At 38.0% G+C, this 18,754-nt stretch overlaps 1 protein-coding gene across 1 annotated transcript in view; it reads left to right on the plus strand.

Moving 5' to 3' along the window:
* Window positions 1–18,754, plus strand: part of Kpna1 (karyopherin alpha 1 (importin alpha 5)) — a 53,688-nt gene that overhangs the window by 611 nt on the left and 34,323 nt on the right. The window contains exon 2 of the mRNA XM_013019434.1: window positions 9,788–9,921. Coding sequence (XP_012874888.1) covers window positions 9,793–9,921 — 129 coding nt within the window. The 5' untranslated portion in view covers window positions 9,788–9,792. The remainder of the gene's footprint in view (window positions 1–9,787; window positions 9,922–18,754) is intronic.

An 18,754-nucleotide genomic window follows, 5' to 3' on the forward strand; every position in this document is an offset into this window, starting at 1 on the left:
TCCCAGCGCTCCCCCCCGGAAGGGACGGGCGGGGCGGGGGGGGGGAATGACCGGAGCCGGTGTGGGGTGTGGTGGGGTCGGTCGGCTGCAGTTCACTGACGTCGTGACCCCACGGGCCCGCCGCGGCCGGCCGGGGTGTGGTGATTATGGGAATGACAGAACTCGGTGTGCGCGGAGCCTGGGCGAGCGCGGACGCGGGGGGAACCGCTAAGAACTACGGCGGAGTTCAGCCTGCGGGATGATGACTCGCGCGAGTCCGGAGGGCGTCCTGAGAGCCGGTGCCAGGCCCCAGTGGAAAGGCTTCTGTTTGGGTGTTTTGTTTCTGTTGTTGTTGTTGTTGTTTTTTGGTCCTACTTTTTCAATGAAAAGTTCCAAAATAATGGATGTTTACAACTCTCAGAATAAACAGTCAGGAAATAATCTTTCCGGGATGCCCTGTTACCTACTGTCACCAACATCGTTTTTTTTTTTTCCCCTTACAACAGTTTCTCCCCAAAAAGACAAAAAAACACCGGTAGCAGATAAATAGGCAATTTTTTTTTTAATTTTCCTATCTATGGAACATTTTTCATTGTTTTTGTTGCAGTATTGGGGCTTGAGCTCAAGGGTCTGGGCACTGTCCCTTAGCCTTTTCTCTTCAAGGTTTGCTCTATTACTTGAGCTTCACTTGGGGTCTCGGGTGGTTAATTGGGAGAAGAATCTAATGACTTTACTGGCTTAGAACCATGATCCTCAGAAGCTATGGTACAAATGTGAGAGCTATTGCCTCCGAGCTGCCTTAGGTTCTTTCTTAACTGTTTTTGAGAGTCTCTCTGTGGGTCCAGGTGAATCCTCCTGCATCTGCCTTCTCAGTTGCTGAGATTTTAAATTTCCATATTCGGTTTAAGTTGTTCTTGCATTTGTAATTTTCTGAAAATAATTCACAAGTTATTTCTCCTTCCACTTAAAAGATTGATGATATTTAAGCTTTTCCAAGAACAGTGAGAATGAGCTCTACTGTGTTTTTCTATTTTTGCTGAAATTGTTGGAAGGCTGTGTTTATTTGATTTTATATATGGGTGGATGAGGATTTCCTTCAGCTTTCCAGCTTTGACACAAAACCACAGGTCCTTGAGATCCACTGATGAAAAGTATTTCAAGGCGTCTCACAAAAGGAAAGTCTCAGCAGGTGAAGTTTCAGCAAAGATTTGTTTTTATTATAAGTTAAAATTGGGAGATATGGAAAATATGGAAGCCTTTCCTGTTCTCAAAAATGGAAGCCCCTATGTGTAATTTCTATACTAGGTGAGTACAGCTTGTCTAGCAACTAACTATTCCACAAATGTTTTGCATAGATAAGATGGTAAGCCCCACCTAAAACATAGGGAACATTTAGTACTATTTAGTACTTTTTTTTTTGCCAGATATGCCTTTCATGATTTCTATCTTTACACATCCATTTATAGCTACCAAAGTTTTGCCGTTTCAAACGATAGATTTAGACAGTCTCCTGTACTTTGAAGAAAGAGAGAAAGAGAGACTATATTTCCTGATCTTCTAATTTTAAAAGTGAGGTATGGTGATAGAAAAGCTTATCTGCTTTTTCAGTTTACTTTCTGGTTTTAACTTACGACTCTGGCCTTTTTGATATTTTGTTGAAGATGAAATGATTTTCTGTCTTCTCACCTGTCATGCTTCAGTTTTAAGATAGAAGGCATGAGAAAATAATGAACACTTAGGGAGCTTCTTTCCAGATAATGTGCTAAAAGCATGTGTTTTAAACACTCAATACTTAAAGTACATACTAATTTTCCCTAATTTTCAGATGTATGGACTGTCATTCTTTGTTGTTGTTGTTGTTCATTCTTCTTGTTGTTGTTGTCAGTTGTGGGGTCTGGGCACTGTCCCTCAGCTCTTCAGCTCAAGGCTAGCACTCTACCACTTGAGCCACAGTGCCACTTCCCTTCTCTGGTTTATTGGAGATAAGAGTCTCCTGGCCTCTCCTGCCCTGGCTGGTTTTGAACCATGATCCTCAGATCTCAGTCTCCAGAGTAGCTAGTATTACAGGTGTGAGCCACTGACGCCCTGCTGTCATTTTTTGTTGTTGTTGTTGGTACTATGATTAGAATTTTTTCTCCATCCCCAACACTGAAAAGAAAAAGAAAATGCTGGGCCATGGTGACTCAGCCTCACACTAAGGAGGTTGAGATCTGAGGATTAGGGTTCCAAGCCAGTCCAGGCAGCTACATCTGTGAGACTTTTTTTTATCTCCAGTTAACCATCAAAAAGCTGGAAGTGGAGTTGTGGCTCTAGTGGTAGAGTGCTATCCTTGAGCAAAAAGCTCAAGGACAGAACTCAAGTTCTGAGTTCAAGCCCCTGGACTGAAACAGAACAAAAACAACAAGAAAAAAGAAAACTAGTCCAGCCAACAGAGGCTCATACCTGTAATACTAGCTACTCAGGAGGCTAAGATCTGAGGATTGCTGTTAAAAGCCAGACCCAACAGGAAAGTCTAAGTCTTTTTATTCAGTTATCCAGCAGAAAAGCTGGGTATCCAGCTTTGGCTCAAATGGTAGACCACTAGCCTTTAGCAAAAAAGCTCAAGGTGAGTATCCTGGACCTAAGTTCAAGCCCCAGGACTGGCACTAAATAAATAAGAAAACTAAAAATGAACCAAAAAAAATCTGCTTGTTGGTTTTGTCTTTGGTTTTTTGAGAATTTCTGACTATGCAGCCTAGGCTGGCCTTGAACTTAAAATCTGCCACTGGCTTGTGTTATTCTACCTGGCCCTGGTTGTGTTTATTTACTTAATCCATTCACTCATCCAGTACTTGGAGAGTGATTGTAACTGGTGTATCCTTATTCTCATTTCCTGATAGAATTTATAGCATAATGGGAAAGACTAACAGTTAATACAAATGTTAACCAAATGACATTTTAACAGTCATTGTAATTTAGCAGAAATGCAAAAAAGGACTTGACTACATATCAAGACAAGTTCAAATGAAAGCATAAGTTTTGAGGGTCTTATATTCATTGGGAAACAAAAAGCTCATGCTTGTAATACTAGCTTTTCAAAAGCTGAGGTGGGAGGATTCAGAGTGTCAGGCCAACCTGGGATACACATAATGGTCAAATGGTCAGTCTTAGAAAAGCAAACAAAAACAATTAAAAATAAAATCTTCCTCTACCCCACAATAAAAAAAAAAACCCTAAATAGGGTTAAAGATGTTGCTCAGTGGTAAGATTCTTGAGTGTCCAAAGTCCTGGGTTCCATTCCTAGAACCATTTTTTTTTTAAACTAGAATAAATTACATGACAGAGTACCTGTAGTGTACTTGGATTAACTTTTTTCTTTTGATTTTGCTTTCTTCTGTATAAACTATGAAACCTGCCGACCACTGAGTAATGAGATCAGTAAGATTGCAAACTGAACAGACAAGGATTCATAAGCTTAATTAAAAAAAAAAATCAGGGGCTGGGAAGGTGGCTCAGTGGTAGAGTGCTTGCCTTGCATGCATGAGGCCCTGGGTTCAATTCCAGATAAGCAGAAAAAGCTGGAAGTGGTGTTGTGGCTCAAGTGGTAGAGCGCTAGCCTTGAGCTGAAGAGGTGAGGGACAGCGCCCAGGCCCCATGACTGGGAAAAAAAAAAATCAGATTTTTCAGATCCAAGATGCCAGTTCTTCATTTCTTCTTCCTCTGGAAAACATGGAGGTGATAGCATACAAAATGGACATGTATGTTAAAGGTTCAGAATATTCTCCCAGACCATTTTGTTTTTATTTTATTCTATTTAAGTAGTTATACAAAGGGATTTCAGTTGTTTGTCAGTCTATGACATCACACCTTTCATCATTCTCCCTGTCTTCCCAACTCCACTCATATTATGACTGCATTTGCCTATACTTTCTCTCTTCATTGATCCCCAGTACATGTTCTACCTTTTGGTATGCCTTCTGTTAACCTCTCTTAGTTCTTTAAAGGGGTTACAATAATGCACTGTGGGTATTTTTCCATGCACATAGCTAACTTTAGTAAATATGTTTGTGTATATATGCATGTGACCCTATATATGTTCACATATAAATATATATTTGTAATTTAGCTCTAACTTCCATGTATAAGGGAAAACATACATCCTATGTGTCCTTAGTCTCTCTGAGCCTGACTTGACATAATTTTTTAAGGTACATTTATTTCCCTGCAAATGCCATAATATACTTCCTGATGGTTGAGAAAAATTCCATTATATATGTATATATATGTAGATAAATTCATTCTTCCTGATGGATGAGTAAAATTCTATTATATATGTGTGTGTATATATACACATATATATGTGGATGTATTTCACACTCATATATTTCTTGATTGGAGGGCATCTGGGCTGTTTCTATAACTTGACTTCAATGAATAGTGCAAGTATCTTTATCCTGACTTGTAAGGTGTTTTCTAAGGTGCCTTTTATGAAACTTGCTAGACTGATTTAATTATTTATATGCCTTAACATTCATTCAGAATTACTACATATAAAGTGGCCATGAAAAAATTGTATTATTTATTTGCCATGTAAAACTTTCTAATTTGTTTGTTGGTCCCTATGAAATACAGGCTTAAAGCCAGGCACTGGTATCTTATGCCTGTAATACTAATTACTAGGCTGAGATCCAGAGATAGAGATTTGAAATTAGCCTAGTCAGAAAAGTCCATGAGACTTCATCTCCAAAATAACTATCAAAAGGCTGAGCTGGAAGCTGGCTCATGTAGTAGAGCACCCATAGAGCAAGCCAAGCAAAGTCCTAAATTAAAACCTTACATTGTGCTCCGCCCCCTAAGACAGACTAGAGTCAAATTTTTTTTTTCTAAAAATTAACAAATGACTTCATTAAATTGCTTTTTTTTTTGGTCGGTCGTGGGGCTTGAACTCCAGGCTTGGGCGCTATCCCTGCGCTCTTCAGCTCGAGCTCTCTACCACTTGAGCCACAGCGCCACTTCCGGTTTTCCAGTGGTTTATTGGAGATGAGAGTCTCACGGACTTTCCTGCCTGGGCTGGCTTTGAACTGAGATCCTCAGATCTCAGCCTCCTGAGTAGCTAGGATTACCGGTGTGAGCCACCAGCACCTGGCTTAAATTGCTTTTTTAAAATTTTAACTTTAGGTGACTTATAATGTGCTATGTGTTTAAGTTTTGTAATTTTTCTTAAGCTCAACTGTATTATGACTTGCTTTGTATTAGTTTGGAATCGCTGCAGGTTTCTGGAGTTATTTTTGTTGTTTTTCTGTTGGTTTGATTATTTTGATCTTTTATGTTTTTCTTGTACATTTGAGAATAAGGTAATACTTTACTTTTGATCGCCATGGTTTTAGCACAGGGTTATTGAGTTAATAAAAGCCTTAGTAATTTATGATGTCCATCAGATTGTGTTTAGAAGTATCTATATATAAATACTGTACATAAAATGAATTAAGACTTTTAATTGGCTATGCAAGTAAAGATGAGTAATCTAGTGATAAAGAACTCTAGGGCTTTTTGATTTTGTGTTAAATATCTTTGTACTTTGTTAGGATTAGGAATTTAGATATAATAATGGAAGAAAATATTGGGAATAGTAAATAAGTTAATTAGCTGCCAATTAGGGTATTAGAAAACTTTTGAGGTTGTACACTGAAAGAGCAGGGATTAGGACTGATGGGATGTAGTTTGTTTTTCTTTTTAAAAATGTTAACACTATAAAATAGACCTCAGGGAAAAAATGGTTCTGATCTAATGTTGTAGACTAATTGAGACCATTCTTGAAAGCAGGCACTAATCCAGAATGTGGATAAAAGAGATAATCTCCTTCATATAACAAGAATAATGCTGTCCTTCATATACAAAGATAAGTCTGCTTACTCATCATGATTGATTTTCCAGCACTAATGGGGATATGTGCTGAGTTGTCCATGTATCTCTATGCTCTGACCAGCAAAGCGGCTTGAGATCAGAATGGGGTTTGTAGCTGGGGAACAAACTCACAGAAAGTAATAGAATCCACAAATGTGTAAAGGCTAAGTGAGTTGGTTTCCCTTAATTATCTTTGCAAAACCACTCTGTGGAGGAGAGTATATGTGTACAGCATGATGAGGTAAGTTGCCTTACACTTCACTGACTGGTAGAGGTGGGATTCAAACATAGGCTATCTGTAATGTATTGAACTGCAGTCATTAAAGCTTGATTTTATTCAGTTTTGTATCATAACGGGTTAGATATTAGGTAGGTTTTGTTGTGTAGCTTTGGTGGCACTGGAAGTGAACTTAGAGCCTCATGATTGCTTGCAGCACTCTACAGCTAAACCTCCAGCTCCATTTGAACTAGAATTTTGCTTCCTGTCTGGGCATGCACTTGGATGGCAGTTGAGAATTTATTAGAAAAGAAAAATGGTAGAAAGGGCATGCAACGTAGACATGTCATGGGGAAAACAGTACTTCAGCACACCTCAGCCATCTTTAGGGTTAAAGAGCTTGGTTTTGGATTAAATTTGGAGAATTGGAGTACTTGAAGATGATAGCTTTCTGATTGGTGGGTCTTCTTTTTGTTTCATGGAGCCAAAAAGGTTCAGTAACCTCTGCACTTTCATTCTTTTGTAGCCCCCCCCTTCCTCTATTTTCCTGTTGTTTTTTTTAAATTTATTGACGGATTTTTGGCTTATGAGCTTTTGCCATATACAAGTTGCATGGGCAATTCCCTGATTGCCTGCTTTTCTGCTACTATCAAAATTCTGTATGTACATCTGACACATTTTACTTTTTATTTCCTAATAGTTGCCTTTCTTCCATCACAAATACCTGGTTGGTTATACATCTCTTCCAGAAGTCATAAATTGAAAATATACCAAAAAAATCTTTTACCATGATAAATATAGTAACCCTTTCTCCCTGAAAGAGAAGAAACTGTATCTTGTTAGCTATGGATACTGGTGTAGAGGTGATTAAGAAAAAATTAGCCAATAGAATTTAAAAAGGAGGGAAGTGGTGGGGGAGGGAGCTGGGAGAAAGTAAAGGAAGGAGTGACATTGTCCCCCCTACCCCAAAAAATGAAATGTACTTATTACCTGATTTAAGAATTGGTAGCCTCTTTTCAAAACACTTTAATAATAACAATGAGATTATTTAAATAGAAGAATGTAAAAAGTGTGCAACACCATGTTTTCCCCAATCAGGATCATTTTTGAGGAATCTGTCAGTATAACTTGGTGTATTTAGTAATTCAAAGAAGAAAAACAGTTATTTCAATAACTACCAGATAAAATTTGATATGCATTTCAGATTTTATCTTACTATTATATGTGAGGGATCTAATCTAGAGCTTCATATACCCTAGACAAGTGCTGTACTCCTGAGCTGCATCCCCAACTCTTCCACATTTTAGAAACAGTCAGCCAAGTCTCAGTGTGTAGTACTTAGAGGTAGCAGTATTCCATACACTTACCTACAGTGAGTACAGATCCTTGGCAGAGTAGACGGACGTTATAGAAGTTGACAAGCTGATTGTAAAATAGGTGTGGAATTGTAAGGAATTCACAAAAGGTAAATCAATCTTGTAAAAGAACTTAAATATTTAAATATTTCTTCATTCTAAAACTTTTTACAAGGCAGTGATGATCAAGACATTGTGGAATTGCTGAAATGATATGCATATATGGGTCAATGGAATTGAGAAACAAGAAACCATGTACGTAAACCAAATCACACCCACTTGCACACACACAGCTGCTTATTGAATACCATTTTGGCAGGTAATAAAGATCAGAAATTTAATAATCATAACATACATTTATTTCTTACAGTTCTGGAGGCTTGAAAATCCAAGACCAAGGTACTAGCAGATTTATATTTGTTGAGAACTTGCACCTAATTTCATAGACGCTGTCATTTCTTCTTTGAGATAAAGGCAGACTGGTCAAACTCAAGCTGGTGTTGAACATTAGTCTTCCTGCCTCAGCCTTCTCAATGTTGACACTACAGGTGTGAGGCATCACACCTGACTGATGTTCTTTTTTTAAAATCACACCAGACCCACCTTCAACATCATCCTACTAGGAATTTCGGATTTCACATACAAATATGGGACAGATGGGCACATTCAGTTTATAGCAAATACAAAGACCATTGAAAGGAGAAATAATAGTTTTTTTTTTAACCAGATAATGTTAGTAAACTGCCCAGCTACATGAAAAAAAAAATGAAGCTTGGCTCTTATACCATGTACAAAAAGTTAATTCAGAATGAATCTCAGATTTAATTGTATGAGGTAAACGAAAATAAAACTGTAAGGAAACAAGATTACTGATTCTTAGATCTGACACCAAAAGCATGAATAAGAGAAAGACCAGTCTGGGCTCTGGTGGCCCATGTCTGTCACCCTTGATACTAAGGATTGAGAGTCAAAGAAACTGGTAGTTTAAAGCCAGCTTGGGCAGAAATGTTTTAGAGACTTCCATCTCCAAAATATCCAACAAAAATCAGGGCTAGAAGTATAATTCAAGTCATAGAGGACCAGCCAAACAAGCCAATTAAGCACAAGGCCTGGTATTGCCCCCAAAAAGGAAAAAGTAGATTAGTTTAGACTTCATCAAAATTAAAAGCTTTTATGCTCCAAAGAATACCATCAAGAATGTGAATTGGGGGTAGTGTTTCAGGTGGTCAAGCACCTATCTAACCAGTATGGAGACCTTGAGGTCAAATCTCAGTACCTATAGAAAAAAAGGGGGGGGTGGAAAGGTAAAGGATTGGGGGACATTTTTGTTAGGCATATAGTTGAAATGTTTTATCTAAAATGTTAAACTATTATGACTCAGTAAAAAGATAACCTAGTTATCCAATTTAAAAATAGGTAAAGGATTTGAATAGCTTTTAGTGGGCAATATATAGCAAATAATTACTTAAAAAGATGGTTTACTTTATTCATCTGGGGGTTACAAATCAAAACCATAAGATATTTTATCCCTACTAGTATGGCTTGGTTAAAAAAAGTCAATAATAGCCAAGTGTTGGTGATATAGAGAAAGTGTAGCCTTCATATGCTACTGATAGGAATACAAAATGATAAAGCCATTTTGGAAATATAGTTGAGTAGTTCCTCAAGTGAGGAAATGGAGTTGTCATGACTTTTAATTTGACCCATACATAAATACATACATGCTTACACATCTGTATATATGTAATGTCTATAGGTGTATGTGGAAGCATTGTTCATAATAGCCAAAGGTAAAAGTAGTTTAAATACCTGTTAGTTGAAAGGATAAATGTAATTGGGTATATGCACACAATGGAATATTTAGCCCTAAAAAGAACGAAATACTGATGCATGCTACAGTGTAAATATACCTTGTGTATGTTAGTCCACATGAAGAAGCAGCTAGTCACAAAAGATTGTGTATTACATGATTTTGTCCATATGAAATGAAATGTCCAGAGTAAGAATAATAGCTAACCAATTCAGGATTTCTGGTTCTTGTTTATTTTTTGGCAGTCCTGGGTTTGAACTCCTGGGGCTTTGTGCTTACTAGGCCAGGGACGCTTCCATTTAAACTATACTTTCAGCCCCAAGATTTCTTTTTGAGGTGATGAAAATACTGTAAAACTAATTGTGGTAAGGGTTGCACACATGTGTGAGTCCTAAAATGATTGTATTGTACCTTTTAATAGGAGTAAAAAAGGAACTTTTTGATGTCCCTATTGAATGAGTCTGGGCCTGTGTATGTAATTAAGGCTGAGCAGCTACAAAATAGAACTCTTTAAGTAAGCTCATGTGTTCTCTGTTCTTATAGAAATCATGACCACCCCAGGAAAAGAGAACTTTCGCCTAAAAAGTTACAAGAACAAATCTCTGAATCCTGATGAGATGCGCAGGAGGAGGGAGGAAGAAGGACTGCAGTTACGCAAGCAGAAAAGAGAAGAACAAGTAAGTCCTTGATGTGTTTACTCATTACATTTTAAAGTGGGAGCCATCCTCTTTATATTTTAGCAATATTTAATAAATGTTTGTCCCTTTCATCAAATCAACACTTTTTTTAGAATAGGGAAGAGGTATTGAAAGATAGAAGAATAGAGAAATCTCAGGTGGGAACCAATGGGGTGGGGGAGGATCGGTGAAGGGCTGTTACATAGGATTGAAGTACTTTATATTCATGTGAAAGTAGAATAATAAAGCCAGTTAAGAAATGATTTTAAAAAGGAGAAAGGGGGGCTGGGACGGTGGCTCAGTGGTAGAGCACTTGCCTTGCATGCATGAGGCCCTGGGTTCGATTCCTCAGCACCACATAAGCAAAAAGAAAAAAGCCGGAAGAGGCACTGTGGCTCAAGTGGTAGAGCATTAGCCTTGAGCTGAAGAGCTATGGGCCTTTACATATAGTCACTTATTCAACAACCTGAAATGGAGTTGTTTTATGTCAGTAAATAAAAATGAGAAAGGATAAGAAACAGCAATAGAGGGGATAAACTTGGTCAGAGTACATTGTATCAGTGTATGAAATATAGCACAATAAAATTTCCTTGAAAATGCTGTATCATTCATTGTAAAAAGGATTGCATGTATGTGTGAATACAGTAACAGTTACTGAATTGTATACCAATAAGAAAAAATAGGAAATCTCTGGTTCTTGTTTTCTTTTTTCTCTTCTTTTTTGGAGCTTCTGGGGATTGCATTCATCAGCTTTGTACTTGCTAAGCAGATGCTCTACCATGAGTCATGCCTCCAGCCCACATTCCTATTTTCTTAATATAACCACTGTTTAATATTTTAACCTGTTTTTAGTGTATTTCATTTTTCTAATATTTCAACTTCTTAAAGATTTTTGTGTATGTTAATTAATGAATTATGAAATAACCCAACAGTGCATTCATTAATTTTCATTATAAACTTAATTTGAAAAGTTGCAAACATAAAAAAATGGAAGGATAGTGAACCTCATAAACTTTGAGTCTAGTAATTGTCTCCAGTTTGCTGTACTTCATATTTATTTTTACATGTATTTAGTAAGTTGGTATAAAAAAGTTTTATTCATAAGGCCATTTAGGTGTTGATTTCTTTTAAAATTATTATTTTTTTCCTTAGTTAAAATTATTTTTAACCTGAGAATATAGGAGCACATGGGATTTCACTTCTCTTTATGGTTCTTTGAAAATGCTTAGGACAACTGGGTGCTGATGGCTCATGCCTGTAATTCTAGCTACCCAGGGGACAGAGGTCTGAGAAATCACAGTTCAAAGCCAGCCTGGGTAAGAAATAACTATCATAAAAAGCCAGGAATGGATCTGTGGCTCAAAGCGGTACATACATAAATGGTCTTGGTATTTGCCATAAAGTGAATGTTCCCATCTGTCCCAAATTTGAATGTGAAATCCTAATTTCTAGTGTGATGATGCTGGTGGATCTAATATGATTAAAGTAATGATCACAGAACCTTCATGAATAGCCTTAAGCACAAAAGGTAAGGGACAGCACCCAAGCCCTGAGTTCAAGCCTTAGCACCTGCACAGAAAAAAAAAAAAAAAAGCTTAGGACAAAGAAATTTAAAGACATAAACCTTTGGTGACTTTTTACTTATTTTTGTATGAAGAGACTTTAGTTTGTAAGAACCATTTGTCTCTGGCCACACACATCCATAAAAACTTCATAGAGTTAAAGGCAAATGAAGTAGCTATAACTCTTTATACCTGAGAAATAAGGTAATCTTTCATAAACATTTTGCAGTTACAGTAAAATAGTTTCTACAAATACTCGAGAAGCCCTTACTGGCTAATTCAGTTAAATTAAGTCCTAGAATACATTATAACTTCAGTATTTGTTGTTAGCATTGTAGGTGCTTGAATCAAGCACTTAATTAGTATTGTTACTGGGAAAGGTAGTTTGTAAATACAATAGACTTTGAGTTTCTTTAGATGAACTTAACTATTACTACTGTCTTTTATGTCTGGAATAAATTTCCTTTTTATTTTTGAATCAAGCAACATTTTTCTATACTTATATTCACTTAGGTAAAAGTAAATACATGTATATGTAGGTGAATGCACCTGTAGATGTGAATGTAACTGTTAGCCTGGGGATCATAGTTGGCACAAAGAACTAATTTTTTCATTAAAAAAATTTCATCTTACAGGAAGAACTTATAAAGCGAATCAGGCTTCCCAATAGCACAGCCATACTTACTTCATGTCTAATATTTAAAATAGTGAACATCAGGAAAATGCAAATTCATTTAGCTACTGTTTATCTTTCTACAGCTGCTTTGTCATCTATCTGGAGAAGTCAACATGTTTATGTCAACCAACTAATAAGATGTTGCATTTGTAGAAAGTATAGCAGTTGATGCGGTCAAATACACAATTAGTGTCATCATTTTAGCAGAATATTTTGTTATCTAGCCAGCACTATATAAAAGAACCTCTGTCCTGTTTGACAGTGACAGTCAGATTGCGTATAGTCTGAATTATATACTTGCTGACTCAGTGTGAGTGATATATAGTATGTCTAAAAAAATCGTGGAAACCAAAGTGATGAAGAATAGAGGCTTGTTTGGGATTGCTAGTTATAAGAAATATCATCTGGAATAACAAGTTGATAAACTTTTGAATAGTCAGCATTTCTCAACTTGGCTGGTAAGTTTAGGCAATTATTTTCTATAAATTATATATATATTATATGTAGTCCACTAGTTAAGATTGTTTATCAGGCCTTTTTCAAAAACCTGGGCTTATCTGAATATATATATATATATATGTATGTATATATATATATATATATATATACAGTTTGTCTATGTACATATATATGTACACATATAGATACACACATACATATATAATATACATGGTTGAGAAAGTTAAAGTAGGGCTAAAATACCCAAAAATAAACAGTTTCCTGGCTTTATTTCCAGGTCATCTACTTTCTCAGCTCTGTAACTGTTCAATGTGGCTTATACTGCTATGTTTCTAAGTAATATTTATTATATGTAAATTGAAAATATCTGATGATGTTCTATTGGAATGAAGATGTAAGTATTCTTTGTATCCATCTGTCCGTCCGTCCTTCTATCCTTCCTCATAGTACAATTATATTTCAGTATGGTTGCATTTTCTGTTGCTGAGCTGAGCTGAAATAATGTGGCAATATTACTTATGTTTTTCCTGGAGTTCACTTTTTTTTTGCTAGCTCTTTAATTTTTTTTCTAATTTTCTACTTATTCAACTATTATATAATTCATTCACTGTCACTGGAGATCTCCCCTTTTTATTTTCTGTCTTGTTCCAATTAGCATTGCTTATCGGAGGGCTCAATTGTGGAGCTACTGTGCTAAGTACTTTTGTGGGAAATTTCTGTCTTTCTTGTAGTGATGCTTCACTTTGTGGTTCTGTTTTCCCTCTTTTAAGTTTACTTTTTTTTCCCCCTCCTTTCCTCCCTCTCTCCCTCCCTCTCTCCCTCCCTCCCAGTTCCAGAATAGTGTATTGGTTAGTAATTATGAAGCATGGGTAATAATAGTTAACGGTTAAGTGTTTGATATACCAGGCACTGTGTGGATAAGGATTTTATGACTAACATACTCATTCTCTGAGCCAGACTCTTGATTGTGAACCAAAAATGAAACAATTCATTGAATGAAATTGAAGTGTCTTTAAGTATGTGATCCTTGGCAAAATAAAGTATAATATGTGCATGAAAACATTGAAAAGGAAAAAATATAAATTTGTTAATTGCTGGATTTGGATGTCTGGCTCAGGCAGTAGAGCATCAGCAGTCACTGAAAGCCTCAGACACAGCTTGAGTCCAGTCTCAGATAAATAAATAATTTCATTGCATTCTTCATGCTTTAGCTGAAGTCCAGGAACTTCAGTGGTTGCAACAATTCATTGAAAATAACATTGGAAGGAACCTTTGGGCATCATCTAGGCCAGTTAACGTTCAAATTGTATTCTGGAGGTTTGGCGTTTTATGTATGTCTCATGCTTCTTCTATTTCTCTTCAAAAAACAAAACAAAACAAAACCTGTTGAACTATATGTCCAATATGGTAGCCTCTTATATATAACATTCATATGTGGCTAGTTCAAATTAAAATGTGTTCTTATAAAATTTACATTGAATTACTACAAAGAAAAACATGTGAAGTAATCTTTTTTTTCTCTTGACTTTGAAATAGACCTCTGTGCTTGTTGGGTTAAATAAGGTATATTTCTACATATTGTCTTTTTTTTTTAAGATTTCACTATTTGCCTGGCCTGGATTATAATCCTCCTACTTAGGCCTTCCTTCCATTTATGCATTCTGTTATGTCAGAATCAGAGGCACGTGACACCACATCCAGTTTTTTCTGAGACACTATTTTACAAACTTATCCCTGGCTGGCCCTCAAACTACTGTCTTCTCAATTGTAGCCTCCCAAGTAGCTAGGATTATAATAATAAACCATCATACCAGCTTTGTTTTTCTTTTTAGAATGTGACTACTAGAATTTTTGAAAAACTAGTTTGTGACGTTTCTGTTGGACAATGAGTATATAAATCATGTACTAGAAAACAGTTTGAGTTTGAATGATTTTCCAAAGACTAGTTAGATTAGTGAACCAAAACTCCCATTATATGTGGAGGTACACTTTCCACAGTATTGTCTATATTTTTAGAATCATCTGATGAAAATTACTTGCTAAACAACACTTACACACAACTTGTGTTTGTTTTTCAGGGCAGAATAGAAATGGAGGCTTAAAACTTTTTGACTCCTTAAAACTACTAAATATTAAATGATATTGATAACAACTATTGGAAATTGATGGTACAGGTCTAATTCTGTGTGATTGCAGTTGTACTTTTAGACTTACTTATTAATGATGAAAGATTTTCCTATCCAGCATGTTAGAAATTTTTCACTTTAACAGTTACATTAACTTGCATTTTTACCCCTTCTTGGGTACTTAGTACTCTCTGCAGAATTCTTCCCTCCTGGGTATAGGACTAGACCCTCCCATGGAATGAGGATAGTCTTCTCATATACCAAATTGTGGCTATAGAGTATTCTTTATTTTTTTTTTGCCTTTTAATGTTTATAGTTTCTGTATTATGCACCCTCTCTTCAATTTCTGACATTAGTAATTTGTGTCCTCTGACTTTTTTTTTCTTAATTTGCTTGCCTAGAGGTTTGTAGATTTTATTGATGTTTGCAAGAGCCAGCTCTTTTGGTTTTGTAGGTTTTACTCTGTTGAGTTCCTCTTCTCAATATCTTTGATACTCCTCATTTTTATGCTTTCCTGAATTTATTTTGGATTTAATTTGTTATTTTGGTTTCCTTATTTGAAATCTTTTCTATTTTCTAATACAGTATAGCATTCAATGCTACGAGTTTCTCTCTAAACATTACTTTTGCTTTATCCCACACATTTTAATGAGGTGTTTTATTTTTTTCTTCATAATTTCTTCGTTGATCTATGTTTTATTATAAATGTTTAGTAAGAGGGACCCAAGATGGTGCCAAAACAATAGGGAATCACCCTAGTTCTCTCCAACCAAATAGAGAGTGGAGAATCCCAACATACAATTAGCCCCCCCCCCACACAAGAGATCAACAACAATGAAAAGCTGAACAAGAGAACCACAGGAATCAAAGGAGAAAAGAGAAAAAAGAGCTCATAAACTGCATACACAAAGAGGGAAGTCCACGAAGGCCTCTCCTGCACCCATCACTAGAGCGGGGCTTGGAAAGCGGCGGAAGCTGCTCGCCATTAAAGGATCGCAGTGGAATGCAGAACTCAGAGGCAGGAAACTCCCACAATGTGTGACCTGGACAGTGCAGACAGTCTGAGACCAGAGGCATGGCACTGTGACACCAAGAAGCGGAGAACTCCCACAGCACAGCTGGAAACCAACAACTAGTCCCAGGATCAGTGAGTACCCTGCAGGGGACCTCCCCTATGGGAGACCAATGCCAGTAACCCACAGAGCTTGAACTGGACCCCTCACTCCTCCTCCCAAGAAGAAACACTGCACCTTAAGGGGAAAATGAGGACAGAGCCATTCCCCATACTCCACCTACTAACGTTCAGTAGGAGGTTATAGGGACCCATACTTGATGGGTGCTAGGACTTAGTCTGCCCACAGTTCTGGCTACCTGGATTGCGTGCACAGGGCAGCAGCTGGTGGAGGACTCTCCTGCTGGAGAACTGAGGTGCCTGCAGGCCTGTAGCGGCTAATAGTTGGAGGAACGTTCTTCCCCCTCTACAGAACCTGCAAGTTGGGGAGCCGAAGTGCACACAGTCTAGCAGCAGCCAGTGGCAGAAGTCCATTCCCCTCTCCCTTCAGCCGGGACACCGAGCTATGCCTGCCGTGGCCAGTGGCCGAAGAACCATCCCTGGCCCTGGCAAAATCTGCCAAGCCTGGGATCCTAGGTATGCGCCGCACTTGGCAGCACCCAGTAGCTAAGAGGACTGGTCCTCCCCCCATACATCTGCCAAGCCAGTTCACCTGCATTCCAACTCCTGTAAGGAAACAGGATACATGGCAACACAGGCAGCACACTCCCATTAGGAGGCACTGTCTGTCCCCTGAAGGGAGCCACTAAAATCTCTGCCTTGTCTAGAAATGTGCTTGTGTGAACGCACTGAGAGTGGGTGGAGCATGCACTTGTGCATGAGACAGGGTAGCCTAAGCAGCTAACCAAGCACCAACCACTGGAGAGGAGAGAACCTGGGGCCAAGGTTCACCCCCATCCAACCAAAAACATCCCCAGTGTACTGGTTGGAAGCCCATCCCTCATGAAACCAATGACTATAGGAAGCCTGAACTCAACTGGCTCATTCTTGGCTGCAGACTGGGCAGATTCCTTTCAGCCTGCTGGCACCTGAACACACTCATGGCCAGGGCAAACCAACCCAGAACCAAGTGAAGGCCACCACCTAACAGCCAAAAAACAGAGCTCGGGATTCAACTCTAATAATCCTTGAACCCTGAAGTGTAAGTCATAGCGAAAAATTACAAGATTGAAGAATAGTTAAGACAGTAACCAACCCCAAACCAGCAGCAACCCAGAGAAGAACTCCAGTGACAGGGAAGAAGAAACAGAGGACAAACGATCAATTATAGAATTGATGGAGGAATTGGCCAAAGAAATAAAAGGAGAGATACAACAGCAATTTCGAGGGGTTGGGAAGTTGGCTCAGTGGTGGAGTTCTTGCCTCGCATGCACGAGGCTCTGGGTTCGATTCCTCAGCACCACATAAGCAGAAAAAAGCTAGAAGTGATGCTGTGGTTCAAGTGGTAGGGCTCTAGTCTTGAGCTGAAGAGCTGAGGGGCAGTGCCCAGGTCCAGAGTTCAAGTCCCGTAACTGACTCCCTCCTCCCCCCCCAAAAAATACAAAGAAATGTCAAAGGAATTTGAAGACCTAAAAAGATGCAGTCAAGAATAGACACAGGATTCAAATGGTTTTTCTTTCTTGCTATTGTTTCTAACATGTTTATAAGAAAGATGAGTTTTCTGTTGTTTTGTATGTCCCTCCCCCACAGTATAACCCCTGCTTTCACTGTATTTCATGATGGTATAATTTGTGGAGGAGAAGGGAAAAAACAAATCATTTAAATAGGGATACAGGTAGGCCCATTGCAACAAGGGGATGTACAAGTTGTTATGTAGAAAAATGAACTTTACAACTTTGGGTGGGGTGGGAGGGGTGGGAAGGGGAAACAAAGGAGGAGGCAACAATGCTTGGTAAGAAATGTAATTACCTTGCCCATGTAATTGTAACCCCTCTGTACAGTATTTTCACAATAAAAAAAATAGACACAGTACATAACCAGATGAAATTAACACTTTGAGAACTGACATAGAAACCATAAATCGTTCAATTTGCACTATGCAAACCACAATGGAAGCCATAGGTAACAGAATAAATGAGATTGAAAATAGAAGACAAAACACAGCAGCTGGAGAAAAACAATCACAAATTTGTTAAAAACATTCAAAACTTAACAAAAGTCCAAGAACAGGCACACAATGCCAAGAAGTTCAATCTTCGTATAATTGGGATTGATGAAGGAGAGGAATACCAGAGTAGAGAGATGACACTTATTCAACCAAGTTATTACCAAAATTTCTCCAATCTTAAAAGAGAAAAATCTCACCTACATAACAGAAGCATACAGAACTCTAGCAAATAGTATCCTAAAAGGAACACTTCTAGACACATCAGTAAAAATACTAGACGTGAGTAGAAAGAGATGATCTTAAATGCTGCACAAATCAAAGAAGGAGCTATTCTACAATGGAAAGAAAATCAGAATCAGTGTGGACCTCTGCAAGGAGAGCCTGAAACATTGCTCTCCGAACCCTGAGAACTAACAATTGCCAACCCAGACTAATATTTCCAGTGAAGCTAGCATTCGCTTTTGATGGACAAACTAAAAATTTTAATAGTAAAGAAAAACTGAAGGGTCAGGTGCCATTGGCTCATACCTGTAATCCTAGCTACTCTGGAGGCTGAGGTCTGAGGATCGCAGTTCAAAGCCAGCCCGGTCAGGAAAGTTCGTGAGACTCTTGTCTCCAGTAAACCACTCGAAAATTGGAAGTGGCGCTATGGCTCAAGTGGTAGAGTGCTAGCCTTGAGCTGAAGAGCGCAGGGACAATGCCCAGGCCCAGAGTTCAAGCCCCATGAGCTACCAAAAAATAAAAGAGATTTTTAATAGTAAAGAAAAACTGAAGGGCCAGGTGCCATTGGCTCATGCCTATAATCCTAGCTACTTTGGAGGCTGAGATCTG

This window comes from Dipodomys ordii, unplaced genomic scaffold, assembly GCF_000151885.1.
Source record: "Dipodomys ordii isolate 6190 unplaced genomic scaffold, Dord_2.0 Scaffold45, whole genome shotgun sequence".
NCBI classification, from domain to species: domain Eukaryota; kingdom Metazoa; phylum Chordata; class Mammalia; order Rodentia; family Heteromyidae; genus Dipodomys; species Dipodomys ordii.